Raw genomic sequence first — 19,915 nt, 5'->3', positions numbered from 1 at the left:
ATGAAGTCAGCCACTAAGTAGGAACATACTCTACTAATTGTACAAGTTCCTTATTCCTCTGTATGCAAACATACTAAGTTTTAGGAGTAATAGTGGACAATAATATCAGATTTGATTTGCACATCAATAAAACTTTAAAAAACATTAATAATAAGCTTGGCTCATTATATAGACATAAAACTTTTCTAACTCCATTAGCTAGGACTCTAATCACCTGCTCACACCTACTCTCTACCCTTCTATATGCCTCCCCCATACTCTCTAATTTGAGCAAAACTAAACTTAGTAAGCTCTCTCACTGTTACAACCATATTGCCAGATTTGCCTTAGGTTCAACATATAGGACACATCACTGTCAAAACCTCAGTTTTCTTGGGTGGCTAGAACTGCCTAGCCTACTTCTGTTCAATCAGCTTATAGTAGCACATAAAATTCTGTACCACCCAGAAAATATTTCCGCACTCAAAAATTTCATAAAGCTATACAGTAATTCAAGGCAACTACGATCATCCAATAAACTGTTGGTCCAAATCCACAAAGCCATTAACTCATCCGGCAACTCCCTGTTTGTCAACGTCGTTGGTAAAACTTGGAATTCACTTCCATCTAAACTTACCCTCAAACCTTCTTTAAGTTTCTTCAAAAAAGGCCTCAAACAGTATTTTAAAGAGCACTGGCTTTGTCCCTGTACTTCTTCTTCTTTTGGCTTTTCCCGGTTAGGGGTCGCCACAGCAGATCATCTGTCCGCTCATGATTGGCAGTGGTGTTTTACAGTGTTGAGTTGCCAGTCCAATGCCCAACCTTCCACAGAAGGCACACACACTCACACCTAGGGCCAATTTAGAGTGTCCAATCCACCTACTGTATGTCTTTGTGATGTGGGAGAAAAATGGAGCACCCGGAGGAAACCCACGCGACCACAGGGAGGACATGCAGACTCCGCACAGAAGGCACCCCAGCCGAGAATCGAACCAGAGAACCTCTTGCTGTGAGGCGACAACGCTAACCGTTGCACCACCGTGGCCACCCTGGCTTTGTCCCTGTACTAACCCTGATTAATCACTACTTATTCAATGCCTTATTTAAATTAATATTATACACATCTCCTGCTCATAGTAGCTTGCTGCAACCTGTTGTTTTTGTATGCTATTACACACTGTGCATATTGTGAGTACCTACTAGAGGGCTTTGTAAATATGTTTGACTTATATCTCTTATGTTCTGTCTATGTTCTCCCTGGGCCTCCTCTGAAATTGGACATATATCCAGTCAGACTATCTCGGTCAATAAATGTAAACCAAATAAATAAATAAAATAAAACCTCCTATAGTTTTGTCTATTATCACACAACTGCACTTTCCATGCAGACCATTTAAAGTTCAAGGACTTAAAAAAAGCATACCTATTTAAATTGCATTAAAAGCTCTCAAACTTCTGCTGAAAGCTTTCCAGGCCCTAGCTGTCATTTACACCAATGAACTGTATTCCCATCTAACAAGCAGCAAAGCCAAGCAGTCTTAATCAGAACAAAATATACTGGAGGACATAAAAACACTCCATGGTGGTGGAATGCCAGCATTAATAAGATCTATATTAAAACAAACAATAATTAAGGTCTAAAATAAATCAGAATTTATCCACATTAAAGACTTTTAGCAAAATAAAGATCAGCAAAAACTGTAAATATACTAAAATAAAGATCAAAACAGAAAACAAAATTAGCACATGAAACCAAGGATGTAAATTTGAAAATAGATATTGTTAGCTATATCACATGGTTAAGAAGTAACATTCAGCTATACTCCAAATTAATTCATGACTTTATAAATAAAGTTAGTGCCACATCATGCCATAAACAGTCACTGAAGTTTCACAAACTCTGGAAACCCTTCCTCCTCCCAAAAATTAAATATATGTCCTAACTGCACTCTCTTAAGCTAAAACTGACATCCCTACAGGCACTGACACTGTACCTAGATGCTTATTTAATAGCACCAAGCACACCCTCTGTACCCCTCCTGAAACTCTTCCACTTAAGGACTGTCAGAGGGCATGCTTCTGAGATATGGAAAATGGTTATCATTATGTCCATGGAGGCCCATCTCAGATTGTGTAGCCTAACAAACCTAATATGCAAAGCCATGAATGTGATCTATCTGACTTCATACCCAGCAATATAAGAAACTCTTGCTATAAACCCACAATAATATGACTTTGTCAAGGGGAAATGCCTACTAATTCAGTAAACCTTTTTTCTAGAAGGTCACTGAAGCTTTAGATAGTAGCCATGCAGTTTGTAAGCATACGTGGATCTGGCCAAGGCCTTTTACACTATTCCTCACACAGAAATTATTAACAAGCTTAAAGCTCTAAGTGAGACAGGATTAGGAAGAGAGAGTGGATACACAATTTGCAAGAAAACAATGGGAGGGCATATGTATGGTTCCCAAACATGCAACAAAGTGTAGAAGATTTAGGATTTTTGCTTGGAAATGTTTGCATAGGCATTCTTACACCCCAAGCAAACTCCAAAGAATTTTTCCTCAGGCAGCAAACGTTGGAGGTGTGATGTGGAAGAAAGAGGTAAATGGGAACATATGTTTGGGGAGTGTAATGACTTGGCAGACTTTAAAAATTCTCTATGTCAGAAATACTGGGTGAGCAAATAGGTGTAAATAAGGAAATTATTGTTTAGAGCTGGGATACAGGATCTGAATTTCAAGTCACATTTAATTCTAGTGGCTGCCAAAAAAGCAATTACTAGAAAATGGAAATCAAAATCTAAACTAACTGTATTTGAAGTACTGAATATTGTAACAGAGATAAAAGAACTGGAAGTAGGATCTTTAGAAAAGGGTAGAAGCAGATTGCATAGAAAAAGTGAGAATTGTGGCAACAGTACGTGCAGAACAATGTTTTGGAGGAGGACTAAGTTTTAAAGGAAGGCAAAAATTGATTGATTTATGTAATGTTGGATTGATGATAATTATACAAACAAATATCCCTGGGATTCATTAACGTCTATACTAAGTGAATGCCATTCCGTGTGAACAGACAACACAAGCAAAACTCCCACCTTCTTCCTTGTAATTTTAGTTTTTCTACTGATTTTCTTGCAGCCTTAAATATCAAGGGATACTCATAAAGGTTACCACAAAGTGTAGACTACATGTACACTTAGTGTAGTATTTTTGAGGAATAGTGTTAAAAGGCCTTAGCCAGATCCAGGTTTGCTGTATGAACTGCAATGCTACTAAAAATGTGTTTTCATGAATCTGGCCATTTGATGCATAATGTTTGCAACTGGGAATATGTTAATGTGATTTGTTTTCTTTTATATAAATGTATGTCTCCTATGCCTTAAGTGATAATTCAATAAAGGTGTTAAAAAAAGCTTAAAAGCCTAAGTGTAGCCAGAACCTTATGTTGTAATATACACAGCAAACTGGCTGACAGAAGGATGCCATGAAGTTAAAGTAGCAGGTGACACCTCCAAAAGTAAACTGGTGACTAGTGGCATTCCTCAAGGCTCAGTATTGGGACCCCTTTTGTTCAACGTCAGTAACTTGGATCTCCACATTCGGATAAATAAATTAACTGATTACTTCAAGATAGTGTTTTGATTTGCTCAGTATGTGATAATATGTTACTACAGCAAGGGATAAAGCATACCTACCAACAATAAACCATGCTTGGGGCTAAGTAATCTGAACTTTGACTTTGACTGCCATGTGTCCACAGAGGTGAGGAAATCCTTCTATGTGGCTCAGCTTATAAGTAAGCGCATGGCATCCAGATCTATGGATGTCATGGTACCACTGTGCTCAACCCTCATCAGACCAATAATCAAGTACAATCCACCCTTTGGCATGTACCTCACCAACCACCTGCAACAGTAGGAGCATCCTGAGAGATTTTTCACCAAAAAAATACAGCGTGTAACCAACATGTCATATTTTGACCAATTAAAATAGCTATCACTGTATTCAGTTTCCTACCAATTACTGAGGGGTGACCTGAGTCTGACCTACAAGGCAGTCTCTGACCCAGCCCTGATGGAAATGTTGAACATTCACAAAACTAAATGCATGACAGTTACCTGCTACAAAGATCTAAACCTGATTTCTGATATGAATAGATTATGCTGGAGAGACAGATATATGTCCAGAGACTGCCCCTCCTCCAGAATAGGCTTCTTATTCATGTGAAGCAGAGACCTTCCCTGACCACCTTCAAGTGCAATCCAGACCAACAGATGGGAAATTGCTGATTCTTTCCTGGGATGGTACCCATGTCACTTATGGACAGAGGCATTCTATAAAAATAGTTAAAACCTTGCTTGCTGACTCTTGTTAGCTTTCCCCTAAGGGTAGAAAACTGGGTAAAATCTGGGTAAAATTAGGTAGGCTTGTAAGAGCTCTTGAACCACTGGCCTAATAATCTCCTATGAACCTATAAAATCTTTGCCAAAAGATAGATAAAAAATACTGAGGGGACGGGTTTAAAACCCAGCACCTCCAAAACATCTAGAATAATCTTCCCATATAGGTTAAGCAGTGTGACTCACTATCTTCCTTTAAATACAAGCTAGATGACTGGTCAGGTATCCACAAAGTTGCTCCAGGAATACTGGTATGGCCATCCTAGAGAAAGAAGGTACCGCCTAAGGGATGGTACTGCAAGGCAAGAATAGTCAGGAGACTCAGTGGCCCTGGAATATCTATGAATCGATATAAATCAATAGTGTATTACAAATTAGCTTAAATTAAATGTAAAGAAGTGTAGTATTGTCACCTTTGCTAATTACATTCCAACAGCAGTTTACAGTAAGCAATAGCCAACACCCCACACCAGATTGATAAAGTTGTCAGAGATTTCAGCATCTTCATAAATAACTCTATATCCTTTGACCATCATGTAGCAACTGGAGTAAGGAAATCCTCTGTTCTAGCATAACCTTCCATTACATAGAAGACAAGAGTCATAACCTTGCTTTCTTTAAAGCAACCACTGACAACTGGATGTGCATCCATAAATTTAGCCCAGGCCTGACTTGTTTTGCTGCCTTGGAGGCATGAGGTGCCATATGATGGTGGATATTGGCAAGTGATAATGATCCATAGAGTAACTCAGTCTTATAAACTCTTCAACCTATGAAACATTTTACAGGTTTACAAATCTCGCACCTGTTACCTTAATAGGTTCATAGCTCCATAGATGTTTATTAAGCTAACAACTACAAGGGCCTTTTTAAGGCTAGCCATGCATCCCAAATCTCTGACAAGTTCTGATACATGTAAGTATGGACCTGTGAGATGAACCATTTACAGGTTACCTTTGTCCATTAGAGACACATGTGCCAAACCAGGGATGAATTTGCAGTTTCCCATCCAATTGTCCAAGTTGTACTTGAATTGGGTTAGGGAGGAACTCTGCTTCACATGGATGGGGAGCCTATTCCATAGATGGGGTAGTCTCTGAAATACATACCTATCTCTCCAGCAGGTCCTATTTATATCACAGGCAAGGTTTAAGTCTTTAGAATGGATAATTCTATTCTGCTGCTGTTTGTTTTGTGGATATGCAAGAGGTCCATCAGAGTGGGGTCTGACAATGCCCTGTATGCCAGGCATAGATCTCTCCTCAAAAGCATGTAGGAGACAGAATACAGAGATAGGGCCTTGAGGCAGTCTGCATAGGATATATTACTTACGCCCTGTATTCTTCTAGTGAGGAACCTCGGTGGATATTCCAATTGTTGGATATGCCCGGTTAGGTACATACCAAAGGGGGCATTGTACTCAATGATAGGTCTGATGAATGCCGAATACAGTGTAAGAATGACTTCCTTGGACTTAGATGCCATACCTCTGTTTATAAGTTGCACAACATAGAATGATTTCCTCACCATTGTAGACACATGTTGATCAAAGGCTAGATTACTATCTAAGTGTGTCCCTAAGTCCCAGACTACTGGGTCAGCTCTAAGGGGTGTGTGTTATCAATATGATAGTTACCAGGGATGGATAATTTCACAAAGGATACTATTATGCATTTCTTGGCATTTAGTTTTAGTCCAGGGCTCTGACATTAGATGTTTGTCTGTGTCAGACCCTCCTGGAGAACATTTGTGTCAGTGTGAGATTCAATGACAGCTCTTAATTTGCAATCATCTGCAAATTTAGTCAGCCAGAGACCACTGACACTGGCCTTGACTTCTGAGAAATAAATGCCAAAAAGGAGTGGTCCAACGACTGATTCCAATTGTAACTGGCCTCTTTGTAGAGGTGGACTCCCCAATTCTAACTTCCTGGGTCCTGTTTGTGAGCCAGTTGGCTATCCACCGGATGACATATGGGTTTCTACCTAACCTCTTGAGTTTGTCAACAATACCTGAGTGGGCTATTGTGTCAAATTCCTTGGCCATATCAAGGTAGACAGTGAGAATGACTTTGCCCTCATCCATTGCTTTGATGATTTCTCGAAGAAGTCCACCGGGTTGAGCAGACATGATCTGCCCTTGATGAAACCAAACTGGGTTGGATCCAGTGTCTGGAGGTTTACTATATCTCTATTGATCATCTCCATTATAATTCTTTCCATTGTTTTACATATAAGACTAGTGAGACTTATGGGTCTGTGGTTTCCAGGGTCTGTAGATGGCCCACCTTTGTGCAGAGGAATGTTTTTTGCCTTTCTCCATTCATGTGGCACGAAGCTTGTTTGGAGGCTACAGTTAAATAGTAATTCCAGAGGTCATGATAAGTCATGTTTCATGCTATTAAGAAGGTATCCTGGGATATTGCCTGGGCCCCTTGATGCAATGTTCTTGGTCTTAGAGAGAACATTAAGGACCTGTTCCCTAGTGAAAGTAGGGGGGAGTTATATTTGATGATATTTCCTGAGGGAAGGTTGAGGGGAGAGAGGAGTAAACTTGGAGATGAATTTATCAGCCAAGAAGTTTGCTATATCTTCTGGCTCAGTATAGGTGGCTCCATTTACAATGAGCTTTGCACACAATTGTGTCTTGCCTTTGAGGGTGTGGACATAGCTAACAAATGCTCTGTGGCTGTCTTTGGCCTGGGAGGCCGAACATACCACAAATTTGGCTTTGGTAGACTTTATTTGTCCCCTGAGTTGTTTGTTTAGTTTGATGAGAGTGCTTTTATCCTGCTGGGTATGGCACCTCCTACTTTTTGCCATGATTTTCTTCCTCCTGTCATACAGCTGACTGATTTTGCGATTCCACCAGGGTGGCTTGTTTTTTTAGCTAATTCTGTGCTTCTTCCTGGTGGGTACAGCTGCCTGTATGCAGCTGTTAACATGCTTGTACACGGTTTATGTGAACAGTTCTACACAGGCAGAAGTGTTCTGAGGGTTTATGGGGACTTGAAATTTTGCCAGGTTCTCACTTAATAGCAAGAGGTTAGCCTTAGAATAGTTCCTGAATATTCCAGGTTTAGCTGGGATTCCAGGTTTTATTTTTACTTCAAAGGAGACCATTTTGAAGTCTGACCTTACCAGGGAAGGTATTACAGTAGGGGGTGTGTAGCAGTTTCCCATATTAGTGAGGACCAGATCCAGTATGGTTGCACCCCTGGTTGGTGTATTGTCTATCTGGTCCAGGGAGTTTGTGTTTACAAAATCCAGGAAACTGTGTGCATATACATTTGGTGTTGTATAGGATTCCAAGGTAACAGTGGGGTAATTAAAGTCACCCATAAATATGGTATTGGGTTGGTTAAACTATCTGCACATATTTACTTTCTCATAACGTGATAAATTCACCTTGCTGAAGGAAGATAGCTTTGTACAACTGTTACACAGTGGTGCACAAAGTTTACCCCCCTTTAGCACTACTTGTTTTTGTTACTATTTCAGGCATAAGACAATACCCTTTTGCTCTGGAGTTTCACTGTTTTTTGTTAGAATATGAACCATACCAAACAGAACAGACTTTGACAGTTTTTGCCTAAGTCTCGTTTCAAGGTAAGGTCTGGCTAACTATAAATACTACAATTATCAACAGTGTAAATTAAAACTGATGGATATCGGAAGCATTTCTATATTACTGAAATTAATTTGCTTTTAAACTGCTATAATATACCAATGTATCCGAGCAGTATGGATTTCCCTTTACCACCATAATCATATACTTTTCACAGCTTTTCTTAACATTTATTGCAGTTTACTGTCTATTGTCTTTATTTAACTCATTTAATATTAATATCAGATAACAAAGATGCTGGAATAATTCAAAAGGCTAATTTAAAGTACATTTTGAGCATAAATAAAAAATACAGCGCACAGCAAACCAAAAGTACAGCCAGTAGTTTGCATGAGCTTGCATAGCCACAGCCTCTTCTGCAGTCATATTCAAACAGCATGGCATCAGATCACACACCTCAGTGCGTCCTACAAATGTTAGGTATTACAATGGGGCAAATAAAGTACATAACTGGGAATGGTGCAGATTTTCTGATGACTGGATTTTATTTGAGACCTACAGTCTGTAAACTACACTACATGTGTAATTTTAAATTAAATAGCCAAAGATATCAAACCTGTTTAATACTAAAATATATACCTGTATTTCAGCTAGATGAAATATATGTTGTGTTCTCACCATTGCATCTCTCTGACATGCTAATATTAGTAGTACTAGTATTTACTTTGTATAGCTTTCAGCTTATTTCATATTACATAATCAATAGACCTTGAAAATAATATATAAATTATTCGTGTTAATTGTACCAAATTGCTGTCATCCCATCTTTATTATCTTTTGCCAACTTCCCATCCCTATTACAAGTAACACTTCTTTCTCTTGTCACTACAACCATACCTGCCAAAAATGTCACTTTCTTTTAGCTTCCTTAACAAATATATTTACTAATTTATACACAAGTACATACTATGCATCTATATGTATGTGTGTGTGTGTGTGTGTGTGTGTGTGTGTGTGTGTGTGTGTGTATATATATATATATATATATATATATATACACACACACACACACATATACATGCACACACACACATGCACATAATACATACACTTACAGTTTTGCTTATTTGCTACTTTTCTGTAGTACTACATCAAACACGTTACCATACATCTGTAAGGCTACTTGAACTCTTTGCAAACATTGTAAGCATTGTATTTGCAACATAAATAATGATTTGTTTTACTTCAATGTCTGTGATTATTGTACCTGAACCCGCAGACTGTCATTAAATATTTTCTAGAAACACATGGAATGACTGAATTCATGACAACATCCCTGACACAACTGTACCTAAACCCATTGCTTTATCTCTAATGAATCATGGTTATTCATACTGCTTTGTAGAGTGCATGTGCTTGCACAGTACATTGTTATATGTCATTCTCTTAGCATGTTCATTTACTGTACTAAACATACTGCAGTATAAATTGTGTGTCATCCTCATAGTAATTAATCTATTGTACTTTATCACTGGGTGCTACTCCCCAATGGATGTCCCCTGAAAACATGATCTGTCCAACAGCACTAACACAGCAATACATAAAAATGTTGCTTGAAGAAAACATGATACACAACATGTGACATAAGTAAGGACAATAAAACTGAGTATTACTAATCTATTATATTAATGCTTGCATGTGTGAATGTGTGTATATATTTGGAGTACTCATGAAACTAAAGCACACTCACTCACAGTCTGAGGAGATGACTCATACCATGCCCCTAACAACTGTTAGTGTATCTTCATGTAAAGCCTCTGTTCACTGTTATAATGATACATGAACAGTAGAAAGCACCTGGATCTTTTAGATAATAAAACTTATAGAGCATAACCTTATGAAAAAAAGCATACAGTGGCCAATATATAGGCAAATGCCTGGTCTGCATACTTTGGATTAGAAGAAATTGATTTAACAAGGAATAAAACTCAGAAAACAAAAGCATATAGAAATTAAAAGTTATGAAATGTTTTCCTTGAATAATACTGGGCTAATTGATTAAATAAATAATGTATAGTGTGAATGAAAGTTTAGCCTGGAGAATAGATGCCCTTTGGAAAGGCTGCACTTGTTGCCTTCCAGTATTCTTCAGTTGTAATCACATTCTGAAACTCACTATGCTGCCCCTGTCATCAAACACAGATCCAGTCCCTATCTGTTCTACTTTTCTATTAATCATTGCACCCTACTTCCAAAGTCACTTTGTTTCAAACACATATTCCCACACACATTCTTCACTGCCTATCACTACTCCTCTGCTAAACAATCGACCTTTTCTAATCACAATAACTCATTCATGATCGGAATTTTGGTCCCCGTCTTGAGTCCTTTATTTTTGATGCATCTTAAAATAACCTCCATTGCAGATTATCCTTTTCTTTAAAGCCTTTCTTTTCTGTTTTAACATCTCCACCTCTTTCTCAACGGCCATAGGGCTCAGTTTCATGCACTGACGCTTACTTAGAATAGGAAACACTGGAATAAGAAAATACATTTCTTAAGGCCACTACATGCAGTTATTATTTTTGAGGAACTCTGCTGTTTTGTGCTGTAAATGATCTTTCTGAATCAACTACTCTTTTATTTTCCTTTACAGTAACTACAATAATCAGTTAATGAACAAAACAATTAATGAATAAAACAAGCCTAGCAAAACAAAACACCACACATCACTGAGGCCAAGTCACACCCAAGTCCTACATCCACAGTAGTCTCCACTCTCCACAATACAACTCATTGTTATTTTGTCCCACTACTGACCTAAAACAACTAAGAAGTAAAAACTAAAAAACACATAAATGCAAATACAGAAGAAAACATCGGCAATGCAGAATCACATGGAAAACGCCCTAGAAACTGACTTTGATAAATATTCTTGCAATGAAAGTCAGCAAGTTAGTACTGTTTTATAAAAATCTACAACATGCTATTAAACAAGACAGAAGGAAGTATAATAACTCTTTGCTTTTACATAATGTGACAAGTGACTGAATCTTGTTGCCAATGCAATATGTAAGGCATGATAATGCAAACCTCACATTAATTCAGTATTAGATATCTGCTATTCGTGGTTGGCCGTAACATTATATTGAATGTGCCCTTCTGATCTGCTCTAAAAGGCAAACCTGCTCCCAAACACTTGTTTACGCATCAGCCGGTGCTATTTAAGGCAAGCTGTATTGCCATTTCAAAATCCGTTAGGCTGATCCGTGTCTCATTTATGAAGGGGGGTGAGGGACAGCACCACAGAAATGCTGACTCCCGGTTACCTTTATGCCTCTCCAGCACGTCTTCATAGGCCTGAAGATATTCCAGCTCTTCTGAACGCAGATAAGCCGCGGGGGACAGATAACCTGCTGCCATGCTTGTACAACTGCGAGGCGCTCTCTGCAACACAGTCCGAGCTCCAGCTCCTGCTCCAGACTCCCACTCCAGTCTTGGCACTGACTAAGGATGCAGGGAAGGGCCGCGCAAAGGCGACAGGAACCGCCCCTCCTCACGCCGTCGCCAAAGGGGGGCTTCTAAAATATAAAAGGGGAGTGTCCCTTAACGGCGCGAGCTGCTGCTGTGATTGCTGGCTCGAGCTGAGCTTCTGCTGTTGGTCTGCAGCCAGCAAGAAGACAACGCAAAGAGCAATCACTGCCACCAAACGTCCAGTGACAGCGAGTGAGTGGTCATCCTCACGCCAAAAGTACCCATCCCCTGTAATAATTCCTATTGGAACACACTGGAGCAGGTTACCGTCCATGCATCCAGAGGCATTGAGTTCCCAGCCTGACTATTAATTACTAGGATACTGGCTGCTGCATTATGACACCACTAGAAACAAGTTTTGAAAGAGGTCTTTGTCTGACTTATCATTCGGAGTGGACAGGAAACTATATATGCAAGTACATTTGGGAATTCTACCTTCCGCTTTTTTTATTAAGCACGCTGAAACTGTTTGCTAAGATTCGGGTACAAGTGGGCATATTTTGAGAACACTGGCTGTGTATGCACTGTGAATACGAAAGATACGTAAGTGCCAGACGGCTGTATTTTTTTATTTATTTTTTAATGCGGTTAATTGAAAGGAATGATCCGGTAACAGGTGCCCTTGTAACCCGGTGGTTAAGGAGTCGAGTGGGTACAATAAATAATGAGATGTCACCGTCACTCTTCAGTTTCTTAACAGACCCCTTCAAGCGGCAATGCACAATTACGCAGTTCACGTAGAGATGTAACTAAGCAGTCCAGCTATCTAGCACTGTCCAGCGTTCTTAGCAGTCTCCAGTGCAACAATGACACACTTCAGATTATTTGATTTGCATGTATTTACTTGGAAAGCCTGACTGGATATTATAGCCACACGCAAATAACATTTACATATTAGATCAGGTAGTTACGTAAAAGCCTTACACAAAAGACCTTTAAACTTGGGAGTTTATTAAAGTACAAATGATTTAATCACTGTGCAATCAATAGCAAACCATACAGCACAGCTTCCGTATATATCCTGTGGTGTATCTTCAACCAATAAACTCACTGCAGACTGTTCCTGTTTGCATTTAATGTTGTCCCTGTGAGCTGGAGAGCCTCATCACGCTCTCGTTGTGAATTTAAGCCGTCAGCATTTTTTGAATTTTGTTTGTTAAGAATCTAAGCTTCTCTTCAGCATAACTTCTGCTATGTCTACAGAGTAGTGGTTTAGTATTTTCTAGTGGTAGGCTTACTCCAGTCTGCGGGTAGAGTTACCACTTGTTCCTCTTTGCGAGGGACAGTCCCACTTTGGACAGTTGTGTTCTGCGAAAAAAACTAAAAAATTACAAATGTCCTGAGATTTTTACACAATATATATTTCTTAAGCTTTCTTTAATAGTTGCATAAAACAGTTATTTTGTATCTGAAACACACAAATATTATATGAAAAAGCATAAGGAATGCAATGCTACAAAAATAAGCATTTATTTTAGCAAAAAAGTGAAGTTCTGTTCTTTGCACTAGCATGGGTATGTTTGTCCTGCAAAATCTCACATTACTACAAAAAATGTTCCACTTTGGGCATTTGAAAAGGTGGCAACCCTACCTGCGGGAGTACTTTACTCTGGTGCCTTTATCCCCACGTAGTAAACATATAAAAAGCCTTAGCAGCGCGTGTTCAACAACTGCGTAATAAATTAAAAAAAGTTGTGTCAGCTGGTTCACATTATACAGTGCAACAGGTTGATACAAGCATGCCTCCCACCCGCATAGCTCTCAACCTTCCATCTCCAAAATGAGGAACACTAGCCCTCATAATGTGGAACAAATGTGCAAAATGTGGAACACATACTAATGGCTTACTAACAACTTCAACTAGGAAGTTCATAGGATGGTTAAACTATGTTGGTTTTACTTATAAAGAAGATCTTTTAATGAATTAATATGATTCAGTTCTATTTACAATGGATTTCACTTAAAAAATTCCTAACACTGAATGTGTGACACAGTCTTTCAATGTGGGAATATGAGGAACTTCGAGGAACGTGAACTTTTTAAGACCCCAAATGAGGTACTTTCCTCGTAATGAGGTACACTTGAGAGGTATGCCCACCCGATCAGGGACAAATCCAGAAGTAATAAAGCACACCGATTAATCTCGTAGTGCAAGCAATCAAAATTACGATGGAACAAACTTAGAATGTTGACAGAGTGACAGGCCTCGCATTACTATGCATTTTCGGAAGGATTTGACAAATGTCAGTCATTATTTTGTACCTTCAGTCCTCAATGATTTACCAGAAAACCACACATTTTATCAGTAACCGACAGGGGAGTCAAAGGTATATCCAGGCATACTGCTCGTACACTGCAGAGTAAATTTTTCTTTGCAACAACATAACAATATAGCTTTTCAGGCTATCCATAACTGCCTAAAGTGATGCTTCTAACAACAGGTACATAACTCGGTTACAGAGAGAATTTCTAATCTAATATCTTTAATAGTTTTAGAGTGGACCACGTGTACATATATTAACTCCTGGGGGCAACATTTTGAAATATGTGTCCATTTTAATGCCAGGCGAGTTTGGGGGGGGGGGCAATAAAACGTTTGCGAATACAAAATGGAATTTTCTGGCTACATACCTGAGGGGTGTAGCCAGAAAATTTAATGTTGTACTGGTGTGCTCTAATTGTTGCCCCCACCCACCCACCTGGAAGCAAAAAAAAAAAAAAAACAACGTTACTCACCTCTACAGCACTTAACATATGTGTGCATTAATTTCCCTCTAAAACCATTAAATAGATATTTTTTTTCTCCAGCCTATGCAACTCTTATCGGATAAATTAATTTAGACAGTTGGCGGAGTATGGTCTAAAAACCCATGGCTTCTATAAGTAATGCTTAGAAAATAGGACTCGGTAGAAGAGTATACCTAGCTATGTAGACCCTTGGCATGCAAAAATCTGGACATGTGAAAGTTATGAACAATCAGGGTCGCTTTTAAAATATTAGTGCTATTAACTTTGAGGCATTGACAGAATAAGAAAACGTGGATCGATATACATTTTCTGTAGTAAAAGAGATCAATAACTCTATTATCATTATTCATTACGTATAATTCACAACCTTTCCTCCAAAAGTCACCAGTGTTAGGAGGGATTAAGAGTAACAGTGCTAAAATTATAGTCAGTCTCAGGGATGTCCCTGAAAATCAGAAACAGGTGAAAGGTACCTCATCCAGACCTCTGACTATGCCTGCTTTGGAAGTACCATATTATGTTCATATAATTGCCACCTTTCAAGTGCTCAGTGGTACATTTATAAGATTTTGGCCTTCACTTTTTTGACAAAAGAAAAGCTCACTCTTGGAGAATTTGAGTTGTTTCTGTTGTTCCATGTAATATTAAAACGTTTCAGAAACAAAATAATTGATTTAGTCAACTATCAGAGAAAATTTGGGAATATTTTTGTCATAAAATCTCAAGACATTTTCCAGTGTCTTGCCCCCCCCCCACACACACACACACACACACACGCTCTCCTGTATAAGGAAGAATACGTGGTACACTTTTATTTTCAGGCTCATTTACGCCATCACATTATTTTCTGAATAACTTGTTCAGGGAGTACCAACTTATATATTTCCCGCACACGCCATGTTGAATTTAATACACAGGAAACCACTTTATACGATTAACATAATGGTGGTACCAATCATTTAAAGAAAGAGGGTTCTCATTCTCCAGCTCCCTTTTTCAGAAGCAAAAGGCAATGACTGTCAGATAGTTTTTTGCATTCAATCAACCATTACAGTCTACAAAGTTTACTTTGTATTTGATATCATGTTTACATTGTTACGAATATTTATTACTGTTTTTTTAACCTGTTCCTGAGTAAGGATCCCATAATCATGTTGGAAGTGGAAGGAAAAAGCATAGTAATGCAAAACCTGTTTTTGTGTCTCGTTTCTATGTAAAAGTAACATTTAAAATCTGCTCCTGATTTGGGGTCTTCGTTCCCCATTATTATTTTTTTCTTTCCAGAATTATTGAACCTAAAGGGTTTGGAGATATTACACACGCACTCCAGGAGAATGAAAGTAATTATTTTAACCTAGATTCATAGGTGAATGCTAAGCTAATTGCCCTGAAGGGCAATTTTAAGCTTAGCCAATAACTTGAGGTCAAAATTAAACCATGTACCAAAGACTTTAACCATTATGCCAAACCCAAAAGACAAATCAACTGCCCTTGTGGGCCATTTTAAGCCTAGCAAATGTCTCTTCCAAAACTGAGAATCAAACCTTATACCTTGTTCTTGTGTCTGTGTGGGGTCTTAAAAAGTTTCTGTTCCACGAAGTTCCACATTGAAGGGGTCTGTCACAAATTCATTGTTTGGAATTTTTTCAACTGAAATCCATGGCAAATTGAGAGGAATGATATTCATTCATTAAAACATCTATTTTATAAGTAAAACCAACATATTTTAACCATCCTGTGACCTTCCTAGTTGAAGTGGTTAGTATGTCATTAGTATGTGTTGCACATTTGTTCCCATTTGTTCCACATTATGAGGCCTAGTGTTCCTCATTTTGGAGATGGAAAGTTCAGAGCTTTGCATGAAGTAGTGATGTTTCACTAGATTTAATTTCTCCAAGTCTTTTAAGTTTATAATACTATGACGTTAATGGGCGGGAGGTGTAGATAGGCACATATGACGGAAATCGCGCACTCCATGCCCAAAAAAATCACAGTTCAAAATGATAACCCACAATGTATCACATAATTCACGTTCAATAGCAAACCTGATTCATAAAGTGCCAGGAACTTTACGGACATTTAAACGTAAAATGACATCAACTTGTTTAATACACTGCAGATCTAAGGAAAGAGAAGTCTTACTTAGCTAAGTGCTGACTAAAGGCACAATGGCCTGGAAAAGCTGCGGACAGCCACAAACTGACCAGCAGTCTAGGATGTGGCCACATATGTACGTCACAGAAGCTGTGACCTGCTTCTTGCCCCAGGGGACAGTGACAGCTGGTAGCCAAAAAACAGGGATGCATGTTCCCGCAGTCGTGCAACACAAGCAGCTGTGCGCACTCAACATAAAAGTAATCGATGCTGAATTCACAGCCAGTAGCTCTGCTCTTGTTCCGCATCTCATTTTCTTCTCGTACGTATGTACTGGGCACCTTTCAGAATCGTACCTGGTTCTTCAGCTACCCCCGTCTCTATGTAGGACAGTTACTCTCAACGTCTATTTTGGTCTGTTCCATGTAAAATTTGTATTTTTGTGTCAAGTCTGAGGACTGAATTCACTAAATAATGGCAGGCACCCGAGTTTCAGACTTCATATCCTTCAGAAAAATGCAGAGTAAAACAATACATTTATCATATCAACTATCTAAGTTTATAATAGCAATATTTAAAATGTGTCCCTATTTTGGGGCGTTGTCCCCCATTTTTGTTTATCTTTGTCCAGATTTTTGTACTAAGAGGTTGAGAGCTATGGAGTCCCTACTTAGGGATTTGCGTCCTGTGGGAAAAAAAAGAAAATGCCAGATGTCCTGAGACTTTGGGACAAAAGATACTCCCTAAGCTTCCACTCACTGTTACATCAGACAGTTATTACGTATCTGAAACAGCTTTATATATCTTTCTGCAACAGTCAGACTATATTTTGGCAGAAAATTTAAGTCCAGTCCTATGCTCTGCTTGTACATATTGTACGTTTATGGTTTATCAAAGTCTCATACTTCCGTTAAAAAGTCCCACTTTGGGCATTGGAAATGGTGGCACCCTTAACCCGATCGTATGGGTACAGGGCGCATATATCTCAACCTCTCAGCACAATAAAACTGGACAAAGCCAAAATAATGGGGGGGACAAAGGCCCAAAAATAGGGACACGTTTTAAATATTGCTATTATAAACTTAGAAAGTGGCTAGAATAACATCGGTTTAGTGTCAATGTATTTTCCTGAAGGATATGGAATCTGAAATTAAAATGCCTGTCATTATTTAGTGACTTCCACCCCCCAATGATTTTCTAGAAAACCACAAATTTTATGAGGAACAGGCCAAAACATGAGGGAAAAATCTGGACATTCGGCGAAAATCCAGACGGGGCAGCATATGCAAGTATGAATGTTCGCCTCTGAGCGATAAAGCAAACACACTTGTATTACTCCAAAGAACGTCACTGACCTTTTGGAGCAGGTCAGTTTGGTTCACATTTGTGCCGGAGACAGCAGCACACACCTGTATGAAATTGTACACACCTAAACAATTAAATATTACGGTCGGTCAACCAGTCCATGCATACAGATAAATGGCAGTTCTAAATGAAAACGTGACACTTCTGGAGAAATGCGGATGCGACCCCCCTTCCCCCCAACAACAACAAAAAAATGCTATACAACTATTACACCACAGACAGCTGTTTAATGGGTGTGTGCACCGTAGCAAGCACATCCTTATATATCAGAAATAATATGCATGCTGGAAATTCTAGTAGCTTAGTACAAGATGACACTATAAACACCACTAAACTGTTTTAAGCCAATAAACCAGTTCAGACACTACAAAGGCAGACTAAACCCACTGTTGAAGTAGAGGCTACTATTGTCTCTGCGTGATGACAGCACATTTTGCTACACAATTAATAACGCTTGGCAAGCGTCGCTTGCAACCTTGCAAGCATGAGTGTGCAGAGGGAGGGTACTGACGGGCATAGGAGGACAGTCCGGCTCAAGTCAGGGTATTGGCTAAGAGGCCACTTACAATAAAGACCAGTTCGGATGAAAAATAAACAATGTAAAGCCAATGTCCGACTGAACCAGTACATAATTTGCTACACCATTATAAACGTCGTCTTTAGGCTGCAACAGACACAAGTACACAAAACGTTTCAGCATCACTGTCATGTGGTTAGTGCCAGCATATCTTTGGTTTGTGTGTGAAACAAATTAAAAATGTCTTGGTATTTTGGATACATACTTATATTCTTTCAATATATTAAGTATACATTATTTATGAAACAGCAAAATATAATATGCAGAATATGGGTAGATAGTAGCATTTAAAACTAGACAACCAGTAGCAGAAAATGACCATTGCCAGTAATGAACCTTGCATGGCTACCGATTATCCGCGTGGTCCTGCTACCATAAGGTGACCAGAGTCCTTACCAGCTATCCGGAGCACCGCTCTCTCGGCTGGATCGAGCACAGACCCTCCCTGGATTTTTCGTCTATGTCTTGGCAGATTCCATGGTAATGTATCCCCGGGAGCTGGAGACACCGATCCCGATTTTTGACTGTAATCGTCTTCATCAGAGAAATCCGCAGAGGAAGACATGGAACAGCGATGGGAAGGGGTCCCGGAGCTCTGTTGGTGGATCAAACAACAAAGAGCAAATTAGAACACATAATTTGTTTGCTGCATCCTATTGTGTTACATTCCAAAGATGACATGCACAAAACATAAGTACAAAGGACATTATGGGGTCTCACCATTCCTGCTAAGTCCGATGGTTAGAGCCCTATCTGTTAAAAAAATACATAGACAGTGTGCGGAAACAGTGTGGCCTGTGGTCAGATTCCAGCTTACAATGCACTCCCGGATTTGCTCAACAATGAATCAAATACCAAAAAGCAACAATGAGCCTTCTCTGGTGTGATCTGCATACAGCTTGTGGCTCCCCCGCCAGGACCAGACAGAAATGTACAATGGTTGCTATCAGAAATGAAAGCTCATAGTAAAGGTGCACGGCATCATTCCATCTGGATTCCTGGAAGACTGATCTTGATATCTCCCTTTTGGCAAGCAAAAACCCCGCCCCTCTGGTTACGTGCTGCCACTTTGGTTACAGTGAAGGTGCTGGAGTCCTAGGAGAAAGTGCATCAAGTGCATCTGGAAGTGACACAGCACAATGCTTGCAAACAACGCCTATGGAAACGCAGGATACACACACTGCATCAGCAATAGTACAAAGTAAGACATAATGAAACAGCATATGCAATACTGTAAGGAAGGAAAATAAATAAAAGGGAGAGAGATTACCCCCTGCAAATCTAAGTGGAAACGTGATTGCATTTAAACCGCAGTATAAAGCAACTGTACAGAACCAAAATCACACTAAAGTGCCTCAGTTGTAAACAAATACTGTACAGGTAAACACAACCACAAGAGTCTGTTAAACAAGGCAGGTTGCAACAGTGTCCTGGGAGTTATTGAACATTTGCAGTCCCTTAGCAATGAAAACGTACATCCTGTAATTGCGTGATTTCTCCCAGCATGGCAACACAGTTGCATATTGTTGCCTGAATACAAGTTAAGTGCAATAATTCTATTTTATAATCTTGAAGAGACAATAAACCATTAAGAATATCCAAGACAGCCTACATCCCTGACCCTATTAACAACGGACTGCAGGACCTAT

At 39.2% G+C, this 19,915-nt stretch overlaps 1 protein-coding gene across 3 annotated transcripts in view; it reads right to left on the bottom strand.

The window, feature by feature from the left end:
- The window catches only part of DST (dystonin), a 4,096,730-nt gene that overhangs the window by 3,168,474 nt on the left and 908,341 nt on the right, over positions 1-19,915 (bottom strand). For 2 of the 3 annotated variants that reach the window (XM_044063347.1, XM_044063348.1), the window contains exons 1-2: positions 18,987-19,158; positions 18,663-18,861 (exon numbers count right to left, since the gene is read on the bottom strand). In XM_044063347.1, the coding sequence (XP_043919282.1) occupies positions 18,663-18,861; positions 18,987-18,989 (202 nt within the window). In that variant the 5' untranslated portion in view covers positions 18,990-19,158. Of the gene's footprint in view, positions 1-18,662; positions 18,862-18,986; positions 19,159-19,915 lie in introns of those variants that run through there. The other variant, XM_044063350.1, reaches the window with a different exon arrangement.

The sequence above is a fragment of the Protopterus annectens genome, chromosome 2.part1 (assembly GCF_019279795.1).
Source record: "Protopterus annectens isolate FY-2018-M chromosome 2.part1, PAN1.0, whole genome shotgun sequence".
In the NCBI taxonomy this organism is placed as follows: domain Eukaryota; kingdom Metazoa; phylum Chordata; order Ceratodontiformes; family Protopteridae; genus Protopterus; species Protopterus annectens.
The sequence above is the reverse complement of the archived record's forward strand: the minus strand, read 5'-3'. Positions and strand labels throughout refer to the sequence as shown.